The sequence below is a fragment of the Eulemur rufifrons genome, chromosome 28, assembly GCF_041146395.1.
Source record: "Eulemur rufifrons isolate Redbay chromosome 28, OSU_ERuf_1, whole genome shotgun sequence".
Lineage (NCBI taxonomy): Eukaryota > Metazoa > Chordata > Mammalia > Primates > Lemuridae > Eulemur > Eulemur rufifrons.
The window spans coordinates 63,300,626-63,326,845 of record NC_091010.1 but is presented as its reverse complement, the minus strand read 5'-3'; the positions used below and the strand labels follow the sequence as shown (position 1 = coordinate 63,326,845).

The 26,220-nt window shown below is 35.4% G+C and overlaps 1 protein-coding gene across 4 annotated transcripts in view; it reads left to right on the top strand.

The window, feature by feature from the left end:
* The window catches only part of ATE1 (arginyltransferase 1), a 114,521-nt gene that overhangs the window by 35,635 nt on the left and 52,666 nt on the right, over positions 1 to 26,220 (top strand). For all 4 annotated transcript variants that reach the window (XM_069460085.1, XM_069460082.1, XM_069460084.1 and 1 more), the window contains 2 exons: positions 22,343 to 22,524; positions 24,338 to 24,437. In XM_069460085.1, the coding sequence (XP_069316186.1) occupies positions 22,343 to 22,524; positions 24,338 to 24,437 (282 nt within the window). The remainder of the gene's footprint in view (positions 1 to 22,342; positions 22,525 to 24,337; positions 24,438 to 26,220) is intronic.

Here is a 26,220-nt window from a genome sequence, read left to right as displayed (position 1 = left end):
TCATTTGATTATTGAAGCTATTAATATTACGTTGCTGATGAGGTATGGCCCACCCTGGCATGTTAGATGTACATGGTGGCCAGTTTGAGTGATCACCAGGAACATGGGCAAGACCAGGAGGCTAGTCCCATCTACGTTTGGTGTCCAAGGTCAGTGGGGAAGCAAAGTGCCATAGTGGGAAGATTCTGGGCTTTGAAATGAGAGGGACTTGGGTAGCCTATAGGCAAGTCATTTAATCCTTCTGAGCTGCCATTTTCTAATCTAAAAATGGAGATAATAATACTTACAGGTCATTAAAATTAAATGAGATGATTTGTGGCAAACACTGAGCACCATGCCTGCCACGTAGAATCTTAGATAAGAGATAGGTATAAAGCAAAAGCCAAACCATAGTAAACTTGAAGCTGATATAAATTTTATAATCTGCTCTTTAGTTGAGGAAGCATGTTTTAACCACAGAAGCAATGGAAAGTATCACAAAGGAAAATATGAAGAAATTGATTATGCAAAGATCCATATTTTTGTACATGAAAGCAAATACAGTTAAAAGGCAATTTGGGCAAAGTATGGTAAAAGGGTTATTATACTTAACCTTTTAGAATCAAAAAGCTGATTTCTTTGCATAAAATTTTCTTGCATTTTATCAGGTAGTGGATGAGATGAAATACAAATGGTAATAGATGTGTTTTATATGTTTAACCCTATTAGTAATCAAAGAAATGCAGCTTAAAACAACGTACAATTTTTTACCTGTCAAGATAGCTTTTTTCTTTTTAAGTGAATGCTTTAGAAGATGTCATGAGGTGGGATGTTTATAAACTTCATCCTTTATAGAAAGCAGTTTGGTTATATACATTAAAGGCTTTATATACATTCATACCTCATGGTCACATAATTCTAAGAATAACTGCTAGAGAGGCAATCAAGATGAAGATAAAATTTGAATTCAAATGTTTATTACAGCTTTATTTATAATGGTAAAAAACATTGTAAACAATCTAAATGTCCAGCAATCGGAAAAGGTCGAATAAATTATGACACAGCCAAATGATAGAACACCCTACAGACATTAAAATGGAGATTATGAATATATGTTCGTGTGTAAATGTTGATGAACAGTAAGTATAAAACGCTTTTGGTATATTAGGAGATAAAAGTAGGATGCAAAATTATACATGTAGATGTCAACTTAAAAACCATTTTAGCACACAGAAATTATGAAGGAGACACACAAAATGTTAACAACAACTACAAAATGTTAAATTGTTTTATCCTCTAATCTTCTAATAAAGGGCCCACAATGGATTGAGGTATATTGGTCACTTTTTGGCAATGGTTCTTGTAATCAGTGTTTGACAAATGTATATTAGGAAAGTCTCTTTGATTTGATGTAGAAATACCCTTGAAAAAGGTAGGAAGTTAGATGAAGAGATAATGTTGATAATGTTTAAGGCTGGACCCTTATTTCAGCAAGAGTTTAGGGGAGTGACCAGGAATAAGGGTTTTTAGCAGAGGGTAATTAGGCTGGATTGGTTTCCCCGCACAGGGATTGAATAAGGAGGTTGGAGCTTCATATCCACTTCACTGGGGCAAGGAACAATTTGAAGATATTATTAACCAATGGCAAAATGCTTCTAAATAGACTTCATCAATAGATTTCTCAAACGTAAGCTTGATGAGAGAGGACCCTGTTTTTGTTTCCTTGTGTTTCCATTCTTAGTATAATAAGTAGTACATAGTAGGCACTGACTCAATAAATAATTGTTGAATGAATGAATGATCAAATGAATGAGGCTGGAAGTAGCAGTATTATATCCATAATTTGACAGAATTCAGCTGAAAGCAGACAAGATCTAATATTTATATTTTAATATGGTTAACAGTCTGTCTTCCCAGCTAGATTGTAGCTACTTAAGATTGGGAGCTTTGTCATTTTCATCTTTGGATGATCTCAGTGATAGATAGGGCTTGGAGTGTACCAACTACACCTGAGTGTACCAAAGAAATACTTTTTTTTTTTTTTTTTTTTTTTTTGAGACAGAGTCTTGCTCTGTTGCATGGGTTAGGTGCCATGGCATCGGCCTATCTCACAGCAACCTCAAACTCCTGGGCTCAAGCAATCCTCCTGCCTCAGCCTCCCAAGTAGCTGGGACTACAGGCATGCGCCACCACACCCAGCTAATCTTTTATAATTTTAGTAGAGACAGGGTCTCTCTCTTGCTCCGGCTGGTCTCAACTACTGACTTTAAGCAATCTTCCCGCCTCGGTCTCCCAGAGTGCTAGGATTACAGGTGTGAGTCACTGCGCCCAGCCACAAATACATATTTTTAAATTGTATATTACTCCTTTGGTTAGATAATTGGGAATATGTATGTGGAAGCTTTTTTTCTTTGTGAAAAGTAGAAGAGAAAGTATCATGTTCAAAGTTTAGTGATAGTTTCTGTCCTTTTCTGCTTTGTCTGCTTAATGATCTGGAATTTTACCTGGGCTAAATGTATCTTTTTTATTATTGGGCTTATCGACATGAAGGAGGAAGAGAAACAAAAATTAAAGATGACCAATGTGCTTCTCTTTTCTTGATGGGAGATACTTTGAGATCTTTCGGTTGATATTTTTCTAGTTTGGAATTCCACAGAGACCGTTTTGCTAGTGGCGTCTACCCGCAAATCTCCTCCAGCAGTGCTGAGCTCAGGATGGCTGTTCCTTTGTCACCATGTGTGGTGACACCTGAGAGCCAATGCAAAGCCAAGGTGGAAGAGTATTGGGAGTCTCTAAATGTTTGATTTTGCCATTAAACTTCTAATTTAGCTGGAGAAAGAAAATTACAAATATGGTAAATCCCAGCACCTTTTAAAATTTTGAATAAAAGTAATTCTGTTAGAGACAATAAAATACATGAGACTTGGAACTGAAAATAAAGTAGGCATCAAACTTCACTTTCTCCACAAAAACTACTATGAATAAACCATGTCCCTTTGTTATAAGTCCTAAACAGTTTACTGCCACATGAATCTAATGAAATTGTCAGGTTATAGTAATTACATCAGTAATTTGATATGTTGTCATTTGAATGGACCATGTGTGCAGAGTCAGTTACTTCCCTCTGTGGGGCTGACCCTTTTACATTCCTGTAAGCTGAAGACTAATAGAGCTCATTAAGCTTTATGGGAAAAGAGCTTTTATCACCTCGTCAAGTCAGGCAACGTATTTCCATTATATTCCTAATTTCATGTGGCTCTGTAGCTGCTGATGTGCACTCCCCTGCTAGGTTTACATCGGTCCTCTGCCTTACAGACATTTTTATTGACATTTCTTAGTCTGAATTACATTTGTGTGGCACCACTTACAGATGTCTTCAATTAAATGTAGGTAAATAAAAGGGATTATATATCAGAGGCCAAAAGATTCTTGAAATTCTCTTGTGAGTCAAACTTTGCCAGCCAGTCCAGTAGGGTGCAGTCTCATCATCACTTTTGGGGTAGAGAGCGATAGGAGAGGCCTTTATAATAAATATTAAACCATGTGTGAATATGGGTCACTTAGGTTTCTCTTCAGGTATGTCCTATTGCTTCATTTCAGTTCAGTTAAAGTCTTTTGTATTAATAGTTACGATAATAACTTATTGAGAATTTAGCACCTATGGTGTACAGGTTCTGTGCGTAGCACTTTTCTTATTTTAGTTCTTACAGAATGTCTATGAGGTAGATAGTCCCAATTTTATTGTGAAGAAAATTGAACCCAGAGAGGTAGATTAGGTGCTCAGTATCACAGCTAGTAGCATGTGACAACAGGCACAAGACAGAAAGGAGGAAATGGAATGATACTGCAATAAGATTCTAACGTTACATGAAGTGATATATTATTTGAAAGAAGACAGTAATAAGTTAGAAAAGTATTTAGTAAAACCCAAGCAGGATTTCTCAGCTGTGGCACCATCTGCATCTTGGGCTAATTCTTTGTCTTTGTTTGTGAGGAGCTGTTCTGCACATTGTGGGAAGCTTAGCAGCATCTCTAGCCTCTGCCTGCTACATGCTAGTAGGATCTCCTCCCCCACCCCTGTCCACTGAGTTGGAACAAAATGTCTTCAGACTTTGCAAATGTTCCTAGGGGGCAAAATGGCTCCCTGTTGAAAACCACTGCCCAAGAGCAGCCTTAAAAAAAAAGTACAAAGATATAGTTAATAAGCCAATCATGAAAATAAAATGTAATGATAAAATGTGTTTAGTCTAACAAAAGACAAAAAAAAGAAGGAAAAATGAACAAAAAACAAGTGGGACAAATAGGAAACAAATAGCAAGATGGTCCACTTAAATTCAGCCATATTGATTGTTACATTAAATATAAACGGTCTAAACCAAAACTCTGCTGCCAGGTAATGTTCTATTTCTGCACTGTCCATACAGTAGCCAGTGGTCATACATAGCTACTGAGCTCTTTAAGAACTGAATTTTAAATGTTTTAAATTTAGTTAACTTAAAGTAGCCACATGTGGCCAGTGGCTATACTATTGGACAGTGCAGTGTAAACATTCCAATTACAAGTTAGAGATTGTCAGCAAGATAAAAGAAAAAAGCAATATCCACCTTAAATATGAAGACATGGATTTAAGTTAGAAGTAAAAGGCTAAAGTAAGACATTACCATGCAAATACTAATTATAAGAAAATTGGAGTGACTGTCTTCATATCAGACAAAGTAGACTACAGGACAAACAACTGAAGGAGGACTTTTCATAATGATAAAAAGGTCAATTCATTGTATGAATGTGCAATAATTCAAAATGTGATCCACTTAATAACGGAGCCTCAAAATATATTAGCTTTTATTTAAATTAAGAACCAAAGGTAGAAATAGTCAAATTCACAGTTATAGTTGGAGACTTTAGGACAATTTCCTCAGTGACATATAGAACATTTAGAGAGGAAATTATTAATAGAAGTAACATAGAAGGTTTGAACAGTACAATCACACAGTTTTACTTAACTGTCTATCAAACACTGTATCTAACAACTACCCAATGTATATTTTTTCAAGTACACAAGGAATATTCAGCCAGACAGATCATATGCTGGACCATGATACATATTCCAGTACATGGAAAAAGATTTAAATAATCTATGATGAAAGTGGAGTTAAATTAGCATCAGTAACAAAAAGAACTCTTATAGCTCAATAAGAAGACTAACAGTCTAGTTTAAAAATGGGCAAAACACGTGACTATACCTTCATCAAAGAAAACATACAAATGGGTAATAAGCACATGAAAAAGTCCTTGGCATCATTATTCATTATGGAAATGTAAATTAAAACCACAATGAGGTACCACAATAAACCCACTAGAATGGCTATAATCAAAAGATAAGATGTGGAGAAATTGGAACCCTCATACATTGCTGGTGGGAATGCAAAATGGTATAGCTACAAGTTGAGTATCCCTTGTCTAAAATGCTGAGGACCGGGAGTGTTTTAGATTTCAGATTTTTTTTTGGGTTTTGGAATATTTGCTTTATACTTACAGGTTGAGCATCCCTAATCTGAAAATCTAAAATGCTCCCGTGAGCATTTCCTTTGAGCATCATGTTGGCACTGAAAAAGTTTCAGATTTTGGAATGTTTTGAATTTTGGATATTTGGATTTGAGATACTCAACCTGTAGCAGCATTACTCATAATAGCCAAAAGGTGAAACTAATTCAAGGGTTCATGAGCTGGTGAATGGGTAAACTAAATGTGGTAGATCCATGCAATGGAATACTGTTCAACAATAAAAGGGAATTAACTACTAATACATGCCACAGCATGGGTGAACCTTAAAGATGTCATGCTAGGTGACATAAGACAGACACAGGAGACGACATATTGTGTATTTCCATTTTATGAAGTAGAGTCAGAAAGCAGATCATCAGTTGCCTGGGATTAGGATTAGGAGTAGAGGACTGACTGCAGATGGAATAGAGGGAATTTGAGGGGATGACAGAAATGTTTTAAAATTGGATTGTGGTGATAGTTTCACAATTCTATAATGTTAAAAATCATAGAATTCTATATTTAAAATGGGTGAATTTTATGATATGTAAAGTATATCTCAAAGCTACAGAAAAGAAACCACTTCTTCATCTTTTAATTTCTCAAAATATTGTAGAAAAGGTCTCACTCAATTTGGCATCCTGCTTGTATATTCTATACTACATCCCTAGTTGTGGTGTAGGTGATATGTATTGTTTTACTATTCACTAAGATAATATTTTATATTGAAATAGATGTGTTTTGATTAGTAGTTTTAATATTAACTATTCCATGAATACTCTTAATATTAAATAATGTGAGCCATAAATATTTTTGGTAGCTTTCTAAGCTTTTTTGGAGTGGGGAACTACTTGGCTTCTCACCTGAAACTATGTGAATGCCTGGAAGAGGATGTGTGTACATTTGTGTGTGTGTGTTTGTATTTGCATTGATTGCCAGCTGCAGGTAGCAAGGGTGGGGATATCCTAGTTATTGGCTTTCTGGCCAGTGATAGTATGCATTTTGCTTTTAGGAAAAAAGAACTTAACCATCTCTTGATTCTATTGGCATATAAAGTATCGTTTCTTGGGATGGTTCTAGATATCATGGTATCTCCAGTGGCCTGAATTTGGAAGAAGAAATGACTATTAGCCAAAACTGGGTCTTGCAGAAATGAAGGCAGCTTGCAGAGGCAGCAGTGGAGGGATGAGGTGGGCAGAAAGTTGAGTTGTTAAGCTGGGGAAAGCAGTTCAAACAATTTTACCAAATAAGGAGAGCACTGAGAATCATATATCCAGACAGCTGGCCTGAATTGGAATTGGCTAGGAAGAAGGCTGAGCTGGTGAGCTGGGGGAAGCTTTACCTGCTTTCTAGTCTAATGCTTGGCAGGCCCAGCTGTGGTTAAAGAACCAGGGCAGAAAGAGGTAAATACAGGGAGGGCTAGATATCCTCAGAGAATGTTTGGCAGTCTGCTATTGTTACTGAGTATTCAGAAGTGGAAAGCTAGGCTGTGGCTTAATTCATTGGGCAAAAGCAGAAAACACAAGTAAGTTGTTTTTGTAGTTGGGTGGGCTGGGAAACATGTAGTTTTCAGGCTGAGTCCCATACTCTGGAATCTGAGGTTGAGAAGGCAAGGTAGCTGTTGGCCAGAGGCACTGGTTAGAATTCTGGAGCCAAATTATTGGGATTGTCATTTGATTGTTGTCTCTTTCACTTGAGTCTGAGGGCTGTTGGGCAGTTCTGGCTGGGGTGGGAGAATGGCAGAGAAATCAGTGGAACTGAGGACATTGTTCCTTTCCTGTAAGTTACTTCAGTAAGTCGCTTGAGCTTTTTTTGTGTGCTATCCAGAGTATTATTCCCCAGGCTTGCAGAGGCACTCGGTAAATGTTGGTTAAATGAACTTACAGTGCTTCCTAGTAGATTTTGGATATTGCTTGAATAGTTGAGCCAGTGCTCATTGAAACTGTATATCTCATAGTGAAATGATATCAACTAGAAGTCTTTTCCTGGAAAGCAATCCCCTATGATAAATATACCAAAATTAATTCTGAGAGTAAAAGAGAGCACATTCAGAATAGAAAACCACACATTAAATAGGAAAATGCCATAAATTTCCTTGTTGAAGATTTTTCTCATTGGGTCTTGGATTAGTGTAGGCATCTTAAAATCCAAGTCCATTCAAGAGATCTTTTTGCTGGGTCAGTCTTCCTTTAACAAATAATGGGTATTCATCATTACTCTAAGGACCTTTCAGCTATGCTTGAAATTAGGGTCATCTGCCTTGACAATTTTCATTGCCCATTAGATGTGCATGAATGCTTCAGAAAATGTTTGAATAGTAAATCCTGGGGTGGATTAGTTTCCATGGGGACATCGGTCTTGTTTGATGTTGGCAGTCACTGAGTTCTCAGTCTGGGTTATCACTGTGGGATGTATTTTCCCCCTATAAGAAATATTGCAAAAGCAGGACTCTCAGATTGAACTGACATTAAATAAGGGCTCATATAAGGATAGTACTCTGGATTCTAAGGTGTTTGTTATAGTACTCAATAAATATTACCTAATCTGTAGAATTGATGTAGACTAATCTGTGGGATTCTGTTACTTGTGAGCTGTTTTGGTAGTGCCTCACTAAAAGTCTTTTGGTTGGGGAATTAGAATTTAAAATAAAAGGAAATGTCAAAGTAAAAGAAATCACTTAAATAACGTTAATATCTTGATTTTTATCTATTTGTTCTGTAGTAAAAATGCAGAAATAAATTCCTTTCTTATTCCTGTCACACTTATTAAAAACATTTACTGTAAATCCTTCAATTACATAAGCTTTGTAAAGTTCAATTAAAATTTTTGACATTATGGTGCTTCTAGTTTCAAGTTGTAACTATTAGGGTAAACCTTTTTGCTTTCTTTGAAACGTTTAAATTCCTAAGGATTATGTCATTGAGATATACGTATCTTTGTCCTTTGGTTTAGTAAATTGTTGAAATCTCTTAACTCATTATGTTGAATAGAATATGTTAATACATTGTGATTGTGTTTTACTGTGGTGTACCACAGAAGTGGTGCCCAGTGAGAAAAACACTGAATTAAAAGTCAGGATTTTCAAGTTTTGGTCCTTCCTAGCATTCCCCTAAATTGGCTTTGTGACTTTGGGCAAGTCCCTTAATCACCCTGACCCTTACTTTTCTCACTTTTAGAGTAAGAGTATCCCAGATGAAGAGGTCCCTCAGAACTGAGCAAAGTTTGCCAATATTTTACATATTTTATAGCTTTTTTTCCCAGACTCAGGTGTTATAAACCAAGGCAAATAAAAATCATTTCCCCCCACCTGCAACTATATTTCCTCAAGTTTTGTCTTTCACTGTGCTTTTTTATGTTCTGTAATAAGCTGCCACTTTAGAATAATTTTACTCACTTTTTCCTTAAAAGGTCAGTCTTATCCCATTACCTAGTTTACACATATGTATCTCTCTTATTTTTGTCCTTAGTATGGCCTCAACCATCCATATTAGTTATATCTCTTAATAAAATAATACATTTTCTTTCACAGAGAGAACTGGGAGGTAGATCACTGAGAATGACTTGTCTTATAAAAGCATCCTAGCAAAGTGTGTGAATGTCACAAATGTCACAACTTTCTTATACATCTCTTTTATACCTTCTTAAGGTAGCAAAGATGAACATGTTTATTGACATACCCCAAAGATAAAGCCATTCTGTAGTATATATAGATAAGGAAAATAATTAAACTTTAAATTATGCTCATTGCTTTTTTTGTTCATTCTCTGAAGCTCTCCAGGTATCCAAAGATTATTTGTTAAATTTGTTGATTTACCTTAATTTACATTTTTAAATTATGGTTAAGCCAACACAAAACATAATAAATAAAAATGTCATTTGTTCAGTGTCATTAATTATTAGTGAAATGCAAATGAAAACCATAATGAGATATTACTTCATACCCATTAGGTTGGCTATTATCAAAAAACCAGAAAACAGCAACTGTTGGCTTGGATGTTGAGAATTTGGAACTTTTGTGCATTGCTGGTGGGGATATAAAATGGTACAGCTGCAGTGGAAAAAATTATAGTAGTTCCTCAAAACATTAAAAATAGAATTAACAAGTGATCCAGCAATTCCACTTGTGGATATATACACAGAAGAATTGAAAGTAGGGACTTGAACAGTATATCACTGTTCATAGCAGCATTGTTCACAGTGGCCAGAAGGTAGAAGCAAGCCAAGTGTCCCTCAGTGGGGGAGTGGATTAACAAAATAGTATATACACACTATGGAACAGTATTCAGCCCTAAAAAGGAGGGACATTCTCATACATGCTGGATGAACTTCGATGATGTTATGCTAAGTGAAATAAGCCAGTCACCAAAGGACGAATACTGTATGATCCACTTATATGAGATACCTAGAATAGTCAAATTCATGGAGACAGAAAGTGGAGTGATGGTTTCCAGGGACCATGGGAAGGGGAGAATCGAGAGTTAATTGTTTAATTAGAGTTTACAGTTTCCATATAGGATGATGAAAAAGTTCTGGAATTAGATTGTGGTGATAATTGTACAATAATGTGAATGTACGTATACCCTTAGAAATCGTTAAAATGGTAATTTTTTTTTTTTTTTTTTTTGTGAGACTGAGACCAGCTCTGTTACCCAGGGTAGAGTGCAGTGGTGTCATCATAGCTCACTGCAACCTCAGACTCCTGGGTTCTAAGGGATCCTCCTGCCTCAGCCTTCCAGGTAGCTCGGGCTACAGCCTGGCACCACCCTGACCAGCTAAGTTTTCTATTTTTTGTAAAGACAGGGTCTTGCTCTTGCTCTTGCTCAGGATGGTCTCAAATTCCTGAGCTCAAGCGATCCTCCTGCCTCGGCCTCCCAGAGTGCTAGGATTACAGGCATGAGGCACCATGCTTGGTCTAAAATAGTAAATTTTATATATATTTTACCATAATAAAAAATGTTTAAATGGTGTTTTTCGGAATTATAATTTAATTTAGTGGAACACAAATTTACATTTTTCAAAATCTTAAGCATTATGTAGGAGTAATGTTAATATTAACTGTTTTGATTAGTAGACCAATGAGTAGTTTTGGAAGTTCAGTTGAACTATTCTCTTCATTAGAAACAAACCCATATACAGGCATACCTCACTTTATTGTGCTTCACTTCATTGCACTTCTCAAATATTGGTGTTTTGTTATTTTTTAAACAAATTGAAGGTTTGCATCAACCCTGAGTTGAGCAAGTCTGTCAGCATCATTTTTCCAACAGTGTGTATTCACTTTGTGTTTCTGTCACCACTTTTTTAGCAATAAATTATATTTTAAGTAAGGTATGTACATTGTATTTTTAGACATAATGCCATTGCACACTTTATAGTATAGTGTAAACTATAGCCACTGAAAAACCAAAAAATTTGTATGACTTGTTTATTCTGATATTTGCTTAATTGTGGTAGTCTGAAACTAAACCCATAATATCTGCAAGGTATGCCTGTATTATTTTTTAAATCCACTCAGGTATTAATACTAATCTGAGAAAAGACATAACTTTTTTTCTACCTTAAACCAAAATTTTTAAACCAGTTTGATTTATCCAAAGATTCACCTTAGTTATGTATACTGGGGTTCTTAAAAATATTTCTCAGCTAGTGATTGCTATAAGGAGTTTATTTTCTGTGAATTTGGAGAATATTTACTTTATATACATGTTTACTTATCTCTATAAATCAGTTTTACAGAGCTGCTCTATTTAAGAGATATAATAATGTAATTTATTAATATCTTCTGGAGGTTGAAAAATATTTCACACACAATGAGAAGTAAAGGCTTTTCTGAATTATAGATGCACAGACATGTAGAGCGTTATTAGCTTCAGTTCTACAACTTTAGGTACAGCTCAAAAGGAAGTGCAAAAACTCATCAGTTCAGATCTCAAAGAGCTGTTCTTAACTGATTGACTTCACAAATATACTGACAGACAAAAAGACTAATAAACCAGATTCTCTATCATCTGTCATTCAGCAGAGAATAGATCTTTACCATCCATCCAAAGAGACCATAAATCAAATCCACCTATTACGTCCACCAATGGAGATAATTTACTGTTTGTGAGTGAACCAGAATCACAAAGGCACAAACTTAGTAGAGGGGAAGAAAAAGACATAGAATAACAGAGTGAGCAGAGTGAGAGCTCTGTTGTTGTGTGGGAATCTCTTTGGGAGCCAAGAAATGACAAGCAAGAAAAAAACATGTTAGAGTTAACAGACTGTGAGGTGCATTTCTCATTACTTACCTCAAGTGAGTTCACTTGAGCTTCTCCATGGATGACCTCCAAAACTCTTAACTATAATTTTTAAGAAGGTAAAATCATGACCTTGATACAAATAAAAGCATGAACACATGTCAAATTTTATTTGACTCATTGATTAACATGAAACCAGTAAGACCTTACAACTGGTGCAAAGAGTGTTTGAGATTATATAGATATAGATATGCATACAACTTAATAAAATAAAAGATTGAGTTGAGATTACTAGTTCAAATAAAAACAACTGGTTATTGTCTTACAGGATGGTAAACCTTAACCTTTACAGTTATTTGTTCCCCTGGACAGAAATCTACAAGTTAACCTTTGCCCCTACCAAGTTGTAAAGTGACCCAGACAATAGATAATCAAGCCCAGAACCCCACTGAAAGAATACCCAGTGCTATAGTCGGAATGTTGATGTTCCTCCAAAATTCAAATGTGAGAACCTAGTACCCACTGTGATATTATTAAGAGGTGGGATTAGTGCCCTTGTCAAAGAGGTCGAAGGGAGCTGCTTTGCCCCTACCACGGTGTGAGGACACAGAAGTTACCACATGTGAGGAACAGGCCCTCACCAGGCATTGAATCTGTTGACACCTTGATCTTGGATTTTAGAACCGTGAGCAGTAAATTTCTATTGTTTATAAATCACCCTAGTCTAAGGTATTTTGTTACAGCAACTCGAACAGATAAGACACCCGGTGATCTTTTTTATACCACCTCTTCTGTTTAACAGTTACAGGTTGAGTATCCCTTATCCAAAATGCTTGGGGCTAGAAGTGTTTCAGATTTTTTTTTCAGATTTTGGAATATTTGCAGTATACTTACTGAGATCTCAAATCCAAAAATTTGAAATCTGAAATGCTCCAGTGAGCATTTCTTTTGAATATCATGTTGGAGCTCAGAAGTTTCAGATTTTGGAGCATTTCAGATTTCAAATTTTTGGATTGGACGCTCAGCCTGTACTAGTAATTCTTCAGCCTTGTGTTTTTAAAATTCTTTTGATTATAACATTAATACATGCTTATTAAATATGGAAAATGGAGAAAAAGAAAAAATCACTCATAATCTCTTTACTGATAATATTAAATTTATTTTCCCTGTCTTTAGTGTCTGATTATCTTACAGAAAATTCAGAATTGGTTGATTTTTAAATCACTTATATAAAACTGTGTGATATCTTAACAGTACTCATGTATTACTGTTTGCATTTTCCAAATTTTGTTATTTCTTCATGTCTTAATTATACTCTATTTATTTTAAATTTAGTTTTTGGTGTTTTAAGAAATCATGTCAATTTTGATGCCACAATAGCTTAGTACATCTTTGTGTGTCTATTTTTAAAAGGAATCCAAACTTTGGTTAAGTGTTTCATGAAACTATTAACAAAAGGCAAAGCAATTGCAGGAATAAGTTATTTTAAAACAATGCAGACTTTTTATCAGGTGCCTAAAGTGATTACCTTTGGGGACCTCCATAAATTGTTGTCTACTAAAAATTCAGGACATTAATTGTCCAATTGTAGATTTTTGTGTTGTACAGGTACACTTTGGGAGAGGTATTTTTGGCTGCCTTGTAAAAGAGAACTCAGATTCTGCTTTCCTGAAGCCTCTGAAGACTTTCACTCCTCCTGTCTTTGTACTCCACATTAAATCCCCTCAAGTGCTGATGTCTGGCATATGACTTCCCCTTCATCTGTTCCTTTGAGCCATAACAGTGTTTGAGTGTAACTGTGGTACATGGGGAAAGGTGAGGGGAGGAGACAGGTGTACCTTATCAGAGTAAATATGCACCCATTTTGGGAGCAGTTTGGCTGAAAGCCAGAATCGGCCTATTAGTATTGATGTCATATCTACATAGTGCCTTTGATTGTACTGCATAGCTCATTAATCACAGAGGCCAGGCCATGCCTTCCTTCCCCAACATATAAGATGGTTTTTCTTTTGTACAGCTAGAGGTGAGCTTTATTATTTTTTTCTTATCAGTTAAATCCTTGAAATTGAGGAACTTCTGAAAAATAGCTTTGCTAATTAATTCTTTCACATATCCAATACTCTGTGCAAATTGCAGGCTGGTAAATACTATTAAATACTGCTGATCACATCACTGACTTATTTATGAAGAAATTAAAGATAGCTACTGTTAAATAACTCTGCTATTAAATGAACTACTGATGTAATTTTGTAGACACAATCTTTTAGGATGTGCCATTCAGACCCCTTAAAACCAAAAGCAAAATCTGACCCAAATTTTCTCACAGTTTGCAAAGTGCTTTTATTTGGACATTGTCATTTGTTTTTTACAACTACATTTGAGAGTGAGTAGTAGCATGATTCCTATTTTTAAAAACGCAGACATTGAAACTTTTAAAAGAAGTTAAATTACTGTCTTGCTTAGGTCAAATAGGCAGAAAGTATACAGTAGAGTTGGGGCTCAAATCCACATCTTTTGACTGTGAATCCTGGACTCAAGTCACTATAACCTGCTCCCTTTCTATTTTTAGCTTACAGTTTACAGGCTTCTCTTCTACCTGTGTTTTAAAAATAGATTTATATCAGTGGTTCTCAAAGGTGTGGCCCGGCAACCCCACGGCTTCTTGCAGGCCCTTTCACAGGTCGTCCTCAAGGTCAAACTTATTTTCATAATACCAAGGCATTATTAGCCTTTTTGACTCTCATTCTCTCATGAGTGTACAGGGATGTTTTCTGGAGGCTGCATGATGACAGCAAATTACATGCAAAAGCAGATAGGAGAATCCAGCTGTTCTGTGTTAAGTTGGGCATTAAGAAGATTTGCAAAAATATAAAACAATGCCATTTATCTCACTGAATTTTTTTTTACTTTGGAAAAATTAAGTTTTTTTCCCCAGAAAATATGTTAAATTATTGGGTCTATTATTATTCTCAAGTGAATTAATAAATACATATTTTTTAAATCTCAGTTTTAATATCTGCAGATGTAGTCCAGTAAACAAAAGCTCTTTGGAGTCCTCAGTAACTTTCTAAGTTTAAAGGGGTTTCTTGATCAAGAAGTTTGAAACCTGTTGATTGACAGAATGCCTGCATTATTAAGGCAAGCACATCTGTTACTTTCCCTTTCCCAAAGAGTATGTACTTTTCTGCACAACATGTAATTAGATCACCTTCTGTGTTTGTGGCATTGCAGAATGTTAACAATTAAAAAGACTTAACTAAGAAGTTAAAGAAATGCAGTAATCTCATGTACTGAAGTAGAATTCTCAAGGCTGTAAATGGAGGATGAATGGTCAGTGACTTAGGGAGGCGTCTCTAGTAGTAGGGCACTGAGTCTCCTGGAGAATTAGGATACGGGACTGTTGGAAGACATAGCTGTTTCTGACCTCATTGGGGTGAGGGTGCTAGAGGAGAGTACAGAGAATTGGAGGGCATCTCTCTCTCCAGTGCGCTAAACAACTTGTGCGGATGTGTTGTTTAGTGTTTATTCTTTTTCTTGCAAAAGTGTGTGCTCATTGACTTCATTTGGATATTTCAGAGGCAGTGTGACAGCCATTCTTTCTCCTATTCCTAATTCACTTCCCTGGAAGAAACCAAATTTTATGTTTGAAATCCTTATAAATTTTTTTTAATGCACAAATATACAAACACATATTTTCTGATTTTTGGTTTTTTTGGTTGGTTAGCTTTTGTTTTGTTTTTGTTTATATTAATAAAAACAGGATCATTCTTCAACTTACTTTTATCAGTTTATGTTTTTGAGCATCTTTCTGTGTTAGGACATATAAAGAAATGTTTATTTTTAATTGCCGTGTGGACTACTGATTGTGGCTGTACTGATTGGTTGAGGTAATTCACCAATTCATTATTTGTTAAGGGAGTTAGTTTCCACTTTTTTTTTTTTTTTTTAACTGTAATGATATTGCATGGACATTCTCACACATAAATCTTTGTATTGATTCTTCTGAAAGGACAACTTCCTAGTTGTGAGATCGAAGGGTCTCAAAGGATATGTTTTATTACTTTTTATATTTAACTTTAAAAAGATTAAAGTATAACCGGGTACATTTATTTTAAATTGATAAAGTTTGTGGATTTTGCCACCGCAAAACAGTATACCAGTTATACTTGCACCAACAATATATAAGAAATGTATATGCTAATTACACTGATTTGATCATTACATATTATATACATGTATTGAAATATCACACTATGCCAAATAAATGTGTACAATTGTTAGATATTGATTAAAGATAATAATAAAAGCAAAATAAAAAGAAAAGAATGGCTTGCCAGCATTGTGTATTGTCAGTCTTTTTATTAATAGTTTTTGCCAATCTGAGAAATCAAAACAAGAAGTATGTAGTAGTTTAATTTGATTTCATTGGAGCATCTTGTCATAAGCTTATGAGCAGTTTGTATTTTTTTCTATGATATCCTTTTTATGTTTTTCTGTTGGGATATTTGTTTTATTAATTGGTAGGGATATATGTGTGATGTTAACCTTTTGTCATGTATGGTGCACACATGATTGTCATTTAATGTTGGGGGTTTTCTTGTTTGGGTTGGTTGGGTTTTTTCATTTTTCATTGTTGTCATCATTGAAAACTTTAAAGATTTTTTAATAGTTAAATCTATATTGGCTTTTCCAGTAAGACATTTGTATTTTCTATCATGGTTTTTCTTTCATTCTGAGTTGAAAATTTAGAGAAAGCTTAGCTGAATGTAGAGAAAGACACGAGGTGATGAGGAGCAAAGTGGTTGCTCAGATCGCATTTTGGAAGGCAGGCCTTCGAAATCTGGGCTGCCCGTTAGTTAGACCAGTGCTGAACTGAGGATCTGTGTCCATGGGATCTCTCGGTAAGACTTGTCGTCTGTCTGGGCCCTGCTCTGGACCTACACCTGTCCTCTTATAATTTTGGTACCTTTAATTAATGCCATAGTACTGATGAGGCACATGACAAAGAAGAGGAAAAGAAGCAACCTGTATTTCCTCAAGAAATAGTAGCTAAACAACACATGGGATGGCTTCCTGACCTAACTCAGGTTTTGCATCCTGTGGGCTTGGCTTGCCCCTTTATCATAGGGACCAGTGTAGCTCAGATTCAGAAGTGCACATGAATTGTCTGGAAATCTGGTTAAAATGCAGGTTCCTGACTCAGTAGGTCTTGGGTGGGGTCTGAGATCTGAGATTCTCAATTTTTAACAAACTTCCAGATGATCCACATGTTGCTGGCTCGTGGAGCAAATGGGCATGAATGCCTGTAGCACAGCAGTCTAGATTCCCCTAGAAGGAGGGAAAATATGATCTAGTCTGCCTGTGGTCAGTCTGCCTGTTGGCCTCTACACTTCTTAACCTTTGTTGTTGTGACCGTTGGTCTGACTTATGATCCCACCCAACTTTGTATTCTGAATCTATTTTGGGAAATTCCTCTCTCCAGGATCTAACTACAACTTAAGTTTTGCTTGGTGAAGTTTGCCAAAATTCAAACTTGTGATCCTTAACCTCTTCCTGTCTTTTCCTGTTTTCTCCAAACTTTTTCTTTTTTATGGGCTCACTTAGATCTGTTGCTGATTTGGGATAAGTTATTTTAAGCCCTGATACATTCTTTTTAAAATTGGTTTAATTTTAAATTTAGAAGTTGAAACTGGTATGTATATTACACATAATATCTGACATTTATAATCACAGATATTAATGTTCCAGGTTGTGATAAGAGTGCTAACATTCCCCCCAGGATATTACTCAATAGTTCTTGAAGAATGCTATTAATAATTTAAATTAGTATTTCTGAATAGATTTTATAAATGAGACATCATAATAAACATGTATCAATGGATATAGCTAAAAATGAAACTTTATATTTTGAAAGATTTATATTTTAAAGAACAGATATTTTTGAACATATATAGAATAATATAGTGAACTATAAGCTATCTCCTAGCAACAATTATCAACATTTTGCTCATCTTATTTCATGAAAGATTAATTTTTTAATTAATAGACTTTATTAGAATAGTTTTATGTTCCTCTATTATTATATCTTAGTGTGGTACATTTGTTACAAATGAACCCATATTGATATGTTATTACTAATTGAAGTCCATAGTTTACATTAGGGTCCACTGTTTGTCTAATGACATGTGTCCAACAGTACTGAGTCATACAGAATAGTTTTCCTGCCCTAAAAATCCCTTGTGATCCACCTGTTTGTCTCCTCTCTCCCTCCTCCTGAGCCCCTGGCAACCACTGGTTTTTTTACTGTCTCCATGTTTTGCCTCTTCTAGAATGTAATATAATTGGAATTATATAGTATATATCCTTTCCATACTAACTTCTTTCACTTAGCAATGTGCTTTTTTTTTTTTTTTTTTTTTTTTTGAGACAGAGTCTCACTTTGTTGCCCAGGCTAGAGTGAGTGCCGTGGCGTCAGCTTAGCTCACAGCAATCTCAGACTCCTCGGCTTAAGCGATCCTACTGCCTCAGCCTCCCGAGTAGCTGGGACTACAGGCATGCGCCACTATGCCCGGCTAATTTTTTTCTATATAGATTTTTAGGTGTCCATATAATGTCTTTCTATTTTTAGTAGAGACGGGGTCTTGCTCAGGCTGGTCTCGAACTCCTGACCTTGAGCAATCCACCCGCCTCGGCCTCCCAGAGTGCTAGGATTACAGGCGTGAGCCACCGCGCCCGGCCAGCAATGTGCTTTTAATAAATGTTCCTCCATGTCTTTTTTGTGACTTGCTAGCTCATTTGTTACCACTGAATAATATTCCATTGTATGGATGTACCAGTTTGTTTATCCATTCACCTACTGAAGGATATCTTGGTTGCTTCCAAGTTTTGTCAGTTATGAATAAAGCTGCTGTAAACATTTGTGTGCAAGTGTTTGTGTGGCTATAAGTTTTCAGCTCATTTGGGAACTACTAAAAAGATTGTTTTGAAATACTTAAATGTTTTCATATTAGAATGGGGAGTATAGTTTGACATATCTGTGTTAGCTGATAGTTAATTTTATAAATTTGCAATAGAAATAATTTCCAGTTGCTACTCATGAACATATCTGTAATCAACAGGTGTCCAAATAATAGCACATTAAAGCATACGGCATGATAAAGTTCAGTGAGTGGGTTTCAAGGATATTATTGAATGATTGGGAAATTATATCAAGAGTTCTGCTGATTTCACAAATTTAAATATTGTTCTTTCCATTTTTATCTTCTTTACTCTGTCCCTCTAACTTTTCCATTCTGTGTTTTCCAGTGTTAAATAATTTGAATTAAGGCATTGATGTTGGGAGTTTTATGTCAGGTGGAAGGATAGAACTGATTTAGCAGATGTGTGTGTGTTTATAGACAAGCATCAAACATGTTTGTTATATCAGTTTAGTTTATGATATTGGAAAGTAGGTACTGAATTTTTTCTGACTTTCTTAGAGGTGAGTGATCTGGGCTCTGGCTGCTCCTGTTGCCAGGAGGGTAGAGATATCTTAGATTTACCTCTAGCCCATTCTCCACAGCCGCCATGTACCTGTTGAAAAAGTTTGTATTGATTGAGTTACTAACCAAATTGAGAACAGTAGATCATTATTAACCAACAGTGCTGAGATGACCAGATATACTTTTAGGAAAATAGCTGCTTATCTGCTTTACTTGGATCATCTTCCATTTTTGAAATCTAGTTTCTGGTTGGCGAGAACCCTACAAGGGATAAAAGGGAATAATTCATATATTTTAATGACTAGAAAACATATTAAAAAGAAAAAGAGTACAGCAGAGCAAGTTTTAAGAAAATTTTAAAAATGCATTGAAATACTGTTTTTGATGTTGTTGTATTTACTGACTTGGATATACTATAGGTTTTTGAAAAGTGAGTTTACTTAAATGTATTTGATTAGCAGATTTTCTTATAATAGTGTAAAAATAGCATTGATCTAGGAGCTTAGGAGGCCAGTGTGTGAGTCGGTTTATAACTCCCTGGTTTTATGATCATTGTACTGCTTAATTGACTCTTGGATTTCAGGTTTCCTTCTCTGTGAAGTGATGGACATCAGAGTAGATAGGTGTAGAGCTTATTTTGTCCTACGTAATTATGAGGCAGCCCAAATCTATGTAAAGTGCTTTGCAGATGGGGAAGACTGCAGCTTCCACATGAATTGTGCCTATGGTAGGACAAATTGGTTATGACTGGACTCATAGGAGAACAAACCTGTGAAGTAAATGAACCAGGTTACCAAATGGTAGGAGATCCAAGGATAAGAGATGTGATGAAAATCAGAAACTGAGAAGGCAGTTGCAGCCTTCAGAAAAATATTCAGGCTGGTACAGGTAAGCCTGATTTATATTTATGGATAATAGAATGTATTGGTTATTTGTTTATTGAGAATATGTTTAGTGAATTCATACTTATGCTCTTGATAAATACATTTTTTAGTGAATGAATGAGATTCATTAGATTTAATGAGTCCTAGAATGGTGTCCTAAACTGAAATCATGGAACGATTTAGATTCATTTCAAAGTCATCTAATTAGATTTGGCTTTGCTGACATTTGACAGGCTCCCTACCTTGCATATCAAGAACTGACAGCTTTTCTCTGTCTCCATGTCACTCCAGTGGCTGCTTTCCTTCACGAGTATTTTTAAAGACAGGGAGCTTCATTCCTATAAGCCTCAGGGCTTACATTTAAAAGATGGTTTTCATAAAATTCAGTTATACATAGGAACTTGTTTATTTCCTGTTGCACAGTGGGAGCATTCTAGTTTCTGAGACGGGTAATTAGGCTTCAAGTCCATTAGCTCTGCAGATATTGATGTAGATTTGGGTGTTGTAGTTATAACAGTTTAATATTATTTCCTATTTCTTTTTGGTTAGTGCTTATTTGTTCACCTGTTCTATTCTTCATACTGTATCCATATCTAGGAAAATAGTAATGACTTTTGTTAAGAACAGTGCTGTATGACAGTGATTACTAAAACTGGTTTTTGACATAATTTATTATTATAGTTGGTAGAAGCTCTTAAAAGTTTAAAGATGTATATTTATTGCCCAAATGACATTTTAACAATAGCAATGGAAGTTTTAGAAATCACTGATACTGCCAGCACCTTAGTAAATCCTCTCCTACTTGTGATGGTGATTGTTAACCTTGATCACCTGTACAGTTGTTCCTCTTTCCATACCATACTCTTTGGAATGGACTTAAGTATTAGGGAGTTATGCTCCTTCCCTTTAGGGCAGAGTGTCTACATAAACTATTTGGAATTATTCTGCATAGGAAATTTGTCTTCCCCCCCCATTTATTAAGTTGTTCAATCATGTGTTAATATATCAATATGGACTAATGGATATTTATTTTATACTTGGGGTTATAAGTCCAATACTGTTTTATTTTGCTGTTCAAATTGTTCCAGCTTTGGACACTGGGAACTCTTTTAGTTGACTCTTGTGTCACTTTGATATACCCCCATCAATGTGGGTGGGTTTTTTTGCCTATTTTTTTTTTTTTTTTGAGTGCTACTTTTACTTTCTGAGCACTTAAAGATGCTCCAAGCTTATCTTGTCTATTTCTTGCCCTAGTCCTGGAATCAGCCAATTCTCCTGGGAACCCTGGTTTCTTTCATTGCAGGATGGTATTAGACACCAAGATCTGGGCACTAGGGTATGCTCGTTGCTACTGGGGTGTTGTTTCTTTTAGACCCTCTCAACTGACAGAACAACGAGATGTGTGTGTATGCTAACCCATGTACATGTGCACATAGTTATAATTACATATCTGTAAATATTTCTATGTGTAATCATCTATATCTGTATTATGCTAAATATGAGTTCTTACTAACATCTCCAACTCTAATCCATTGCCATATGAATCATTCTAGCCTTCTTCCCTTACTGATCTATGAATTCCCACTCTAGCAGTGAGAAACCTGACTCCTGTTATTTGCCATCCATTTATTTAATTGTTCAATTCCAGTATACATGTATAGCGGTATCAGAATTGTTAATCAGTAACCCCATGGGAAGCAACTTCATCAAGTAGAATACAGTGCTTATGTGCAGAGTTCCTTTTGCCTTCATTCTTACAGATCTCTTTCATTTCCGAAGTCATGAGGTCAGTTTCTCTTCCCCTCAACTCTTTCAGTGAGATTGTTTCATGCACTGTAATATAGTTAAATTCTCTTGTCACAGCCTGTGCTCCTCCATGGGATCCTCCAACCTCCTAAATGATTTTTTTAAAAAATTGTATACATTAAGATTGATTCTTTGTGTTGTAATGTTCTATGGGTTTTGATAAATGTATGTGATTTACCTACTGCTACAATATCATGCAGAATAGTTTCACCACCTAAATGTCCTTTGTGCTTCATCTATTCATCTTTCCCCTAATCCCCACCAAACTCCTGGCAGCACAAATCTTTTTACTGTCTCTATAGTTTTGCCTTAACCTGAGTAAAACAAAAGCATAATACATTAATAAGATTTATTAGTATAATGAAAAAAATGTCAAATGGTTCATGTTTGTGTGTTTACTTTTTCATAGGCAGAGAATTCCCATAATGGACCAGATTGCGGTTACGGCTCCTTTCACCAGCAGTACTGGCTTGATGGAAAGATCATTGCTGTGGGGGTGATTGACATCCTTCCATACTGTGTGTCATCTGTATATCTGTACTATGATCCTGATTATTCATTTCTGTCTTTGGGTGTCTACTCTGCCCTACGGTAAGATTGCCTTTTTTGTGGTTGTTATAATGGGCTACATAGAACCTCAAATAGTTACTCATTTGATATTTCATTATGTAGCAGTAGAAATCCTATTTGACAGTATATTATAATAATTTGTTGCTATATAGTGTATTATATAGTATATATTATAAATAACATATAACTACATATGCTATATTCTATAATATATAGAGTATATGCTATTATATAACATATACTATTATATATAATTATATAGATGTATATATTAATAGTTATATACCATATTATATATACTATATACTATATAAATATATATTATATATAACTAGTATATATAATATGTGGTAGTTATATATTGGTATTTAGAAGCTATCACTTTTAGAACTGATGTCAATGTCTAATGATAATTCTCTAGCACTTTAAGGTATCCATCTAGTCTAGTGTATAAAAAGTCATTGTACTTGTGGGATGCTTTTTTTTTTTTTTTTGAGACAGAGTGTCGCTTTGTTGCCCTGGCTAGAGTGAGTGCCTTGGTGTCAGCCTAGCTCACAGCAACCTCAAACTCCTGGGCTTAAGCGATCCTACTGCCTCAGCCTCCCGAGTAGCTGGGACTACAGGCATGCGCCACCATGCCCAGCTAATTTTTTCTATATATATTTTGGTTGTCCAGCTAGTTTCTTTCTATTTTTAGTAGAGATGGGGTCTCACTCTTGCTCAGGCTGGTCTCTAACTCCTGACCTTGAGCGATCCACCCGCCTCGGCCTCCCAGAGTGCTAGGATTGTGGGATTCTTTTTGTTGTTTAATTTATGCATTTATTTAAGCTCCCCTGTCAGAACTACTTTTGTTCCGTAAATGTTATTTATTGTGTCATACTTTTTTCATTTCCCAGTGTTTATGTCTTATGGTCACATTTTCATGTCATGGTAAAATATACTGCCAGATTATTTTATTTTTTGTGCATGTGCTTTTTTTCCCTGAATTATAAAAGTAGAAGAGTTGAAATTTTCAGTAATTTGATTTTTTAAAAAATCTGGTCCATAATTGATTTTTTTTGTGTGTTTCAATAGCCCACAATATAAAGAAGTTCTTCATTTTGGTATTTTCAACCTGACTTTTCTCTTAATACCAATTTATAACAGATTCACAATTATATATTATTTATAACTGATCTCTGTAAGAATCTTTTACTTTTCATATCACATATGGCTGAAAGTGTTGTCCATGTCAATGGTCATAACAATAGTTATTCTTCCTGAAGTATATTGGCTTTTGAGTTTTCTAAAATTTACTGTACTGTTTTTAACCAGATTCCTTGAGAACTGGAGTGCATAATGAATAGACTTAAGCAATCCTCTTGCCTGAGCCTACTGAGTAGGTGGAACTATAGGCATGCGCCACCACGCCCAGCTAATTTTTCTGATTTTTGTAGAGACGGGGTCTTGCTCTTGCTCAGGATGGTCTCAAACCCCTGGCTTCAAGAAATCCTTCCACCTTGGCCTCCCAAAGTGCTAGGATTATAGATGTTAGCCATCATACCCAGCCATGTACTTGAATTTTAGATCAGCCACTTTGCCCAATAAAGAGTAAAGTTTGAACTCAGATGCATTTCTCAAAATAATTGAGAGGGTTTTTTTTTTTTTTTTTTTGGTGTCTCTTTAGTAAAAATCATCTTATAGTATTTTAAAAATCACTTTTCTTTTAATATTTGGATTTTTTGATACCTTATTATCTTACTATACTGAATATTTGTCATCAAATTTCAAAGTTTTTTAAAAATTGGAACCAGCATTAACTTTACCTTCATCTTTCTTATTTTTATTTTGGCAGAGAAATTGCTTTTACTAGGCAACTTCATGAGAAAGCATCTCAACTCAGCTATTATTACATGGGTTTCTACATTCATTCGTGTCCCAAGATGAAATATAAGGTACAATTGATTTTTATATCTGTCTGTTTTCATTATTGAACAATGAATCTTTAATAAAATTTTTATCTCAGGGCACAGACTTTGGAGCTTTGAAGGAGGGACGAATGGGTTAATAAGGAAATCTCTTTGCTGAGTCAGAAATTAAGCTTTCTGTAATGAGAACCACAGCCTCTACTGCTCTTACTTTGTAATCTATTGTATTATTGTGAGGTTTAAGTATATTTCAGAATTTCCCTTTAAAAAAAAGGTTTTATGACTCCCTTTAATGAAACTCTTTGATGTTTTCTACGTATTTGTAGCCCACTGTAAAAACTCTGAAGAGTAAAGAACAGTGCAAAGGAGCAGACTCCCTGCCTCCCACCCACTGTGACAACAATAACCAAACACCTCTGCTTCGCTTAGCCTGGTGCTTTAAGCTCTGAAGATGCAGACCTGAATCTTCTACTTAAAACTTGTGATCTAGATGAAGATTTGGTTCATTTTACATAAAACCAGGTGAAATAGTAGTCTGGTAAGTGGCTTAGGAGGACATGGGGTTTTACTTCACAAGGTGTGGAAGAGGAAAGAGTTTAACCAAAAGGTAGGAGTAGTTCCAGAAAAGAGTAGGTGTGATGGAGAAGCACATTTCAGGGAGGAGAAGCAGTAAAAGTAAGGATTCAGGGAGGACAGTTCCTGATATATTCATAGAAAAAAGGATAACCAAAGGACTGTGAAGGACTTTGATAGCTAGACTAGGGTACTTAGACAACTGGGAGTCAGCAATGGCTTTAGAGCAGAGCAGCAGTGTAGGTCAAAAAATATGTTCATAATGGGAATTTTTAAAACATGCCAAATTAAAGAAAAAAGCATACTTGAACCCTGTGTACCCATTACCATAGTTTTAGCAATTTTCTTACATTTTACTTCATCTATTCCTTCACTCCAATCCCACCTCTACCCCCTTTTGAGTTATTTTGGAGCAAATCAAGGCTATCACTTCATCTGTAAATATTTGAGTGTATATTTCTAAAAGATAAGGGCACTTTGAAAACATAACCACAGTCTCATCATCCTACCTGGAAAATATTTAAAATTTTCCAAATATCATCTGACATCTAGTTGGTGTTCCTGTTTCCTTAATTGTCTCATAATCTTGTTTACAGTTAGTTTGTTTGACTTCGGACCCAAACAGAATTCAATTTATACAGTATATCTGGTTGATGTGTCTCTTTAATCCATAAATTTCCCACCTCTCCCCTTTTTTTCCTTTCTTACAAGAGAATAATTCACTGGACTTGGTGATTAACTAAATGAGGGGATAATCATAGTTCCAAAACTTTGAGGTCAAGTACCGAATGGCTGGAGAAGTAATGATTCCATTATCAGAAATTATGGATTCTAGGTTGGTCCGAGTGCAGTGGTGTTTACAACTAATTGATCACAACCAGTTACAGATTCCTTTGTTCCTTCTCCACTCCCACTGCTCCACTTGACCAGCCTTTAAAAAAAAAAAAAAAGAAATTATGGATTCTAAAAGTAGAACTGGCTTTGAGAGAAGGGTGAAAACGTAGTACTTTGCTGATTTTACATTCACAGTCCAGATAAGCTGATTGAAGTATCCTGCTGGCGTTTGGAGTTCTCTTTTGAGCTAGTATTTAAGCATACATTGTATATAGATAACTTATGAATTTGGTTATCTTCAAAAATGTCCTTTATGCCTGAATTATTAATTTAATTGATAGGCCTAAATATATGTTCTATGCAGAAGGAAAAGCATGAGCATATATTTTTTTTTTTTTTTGCC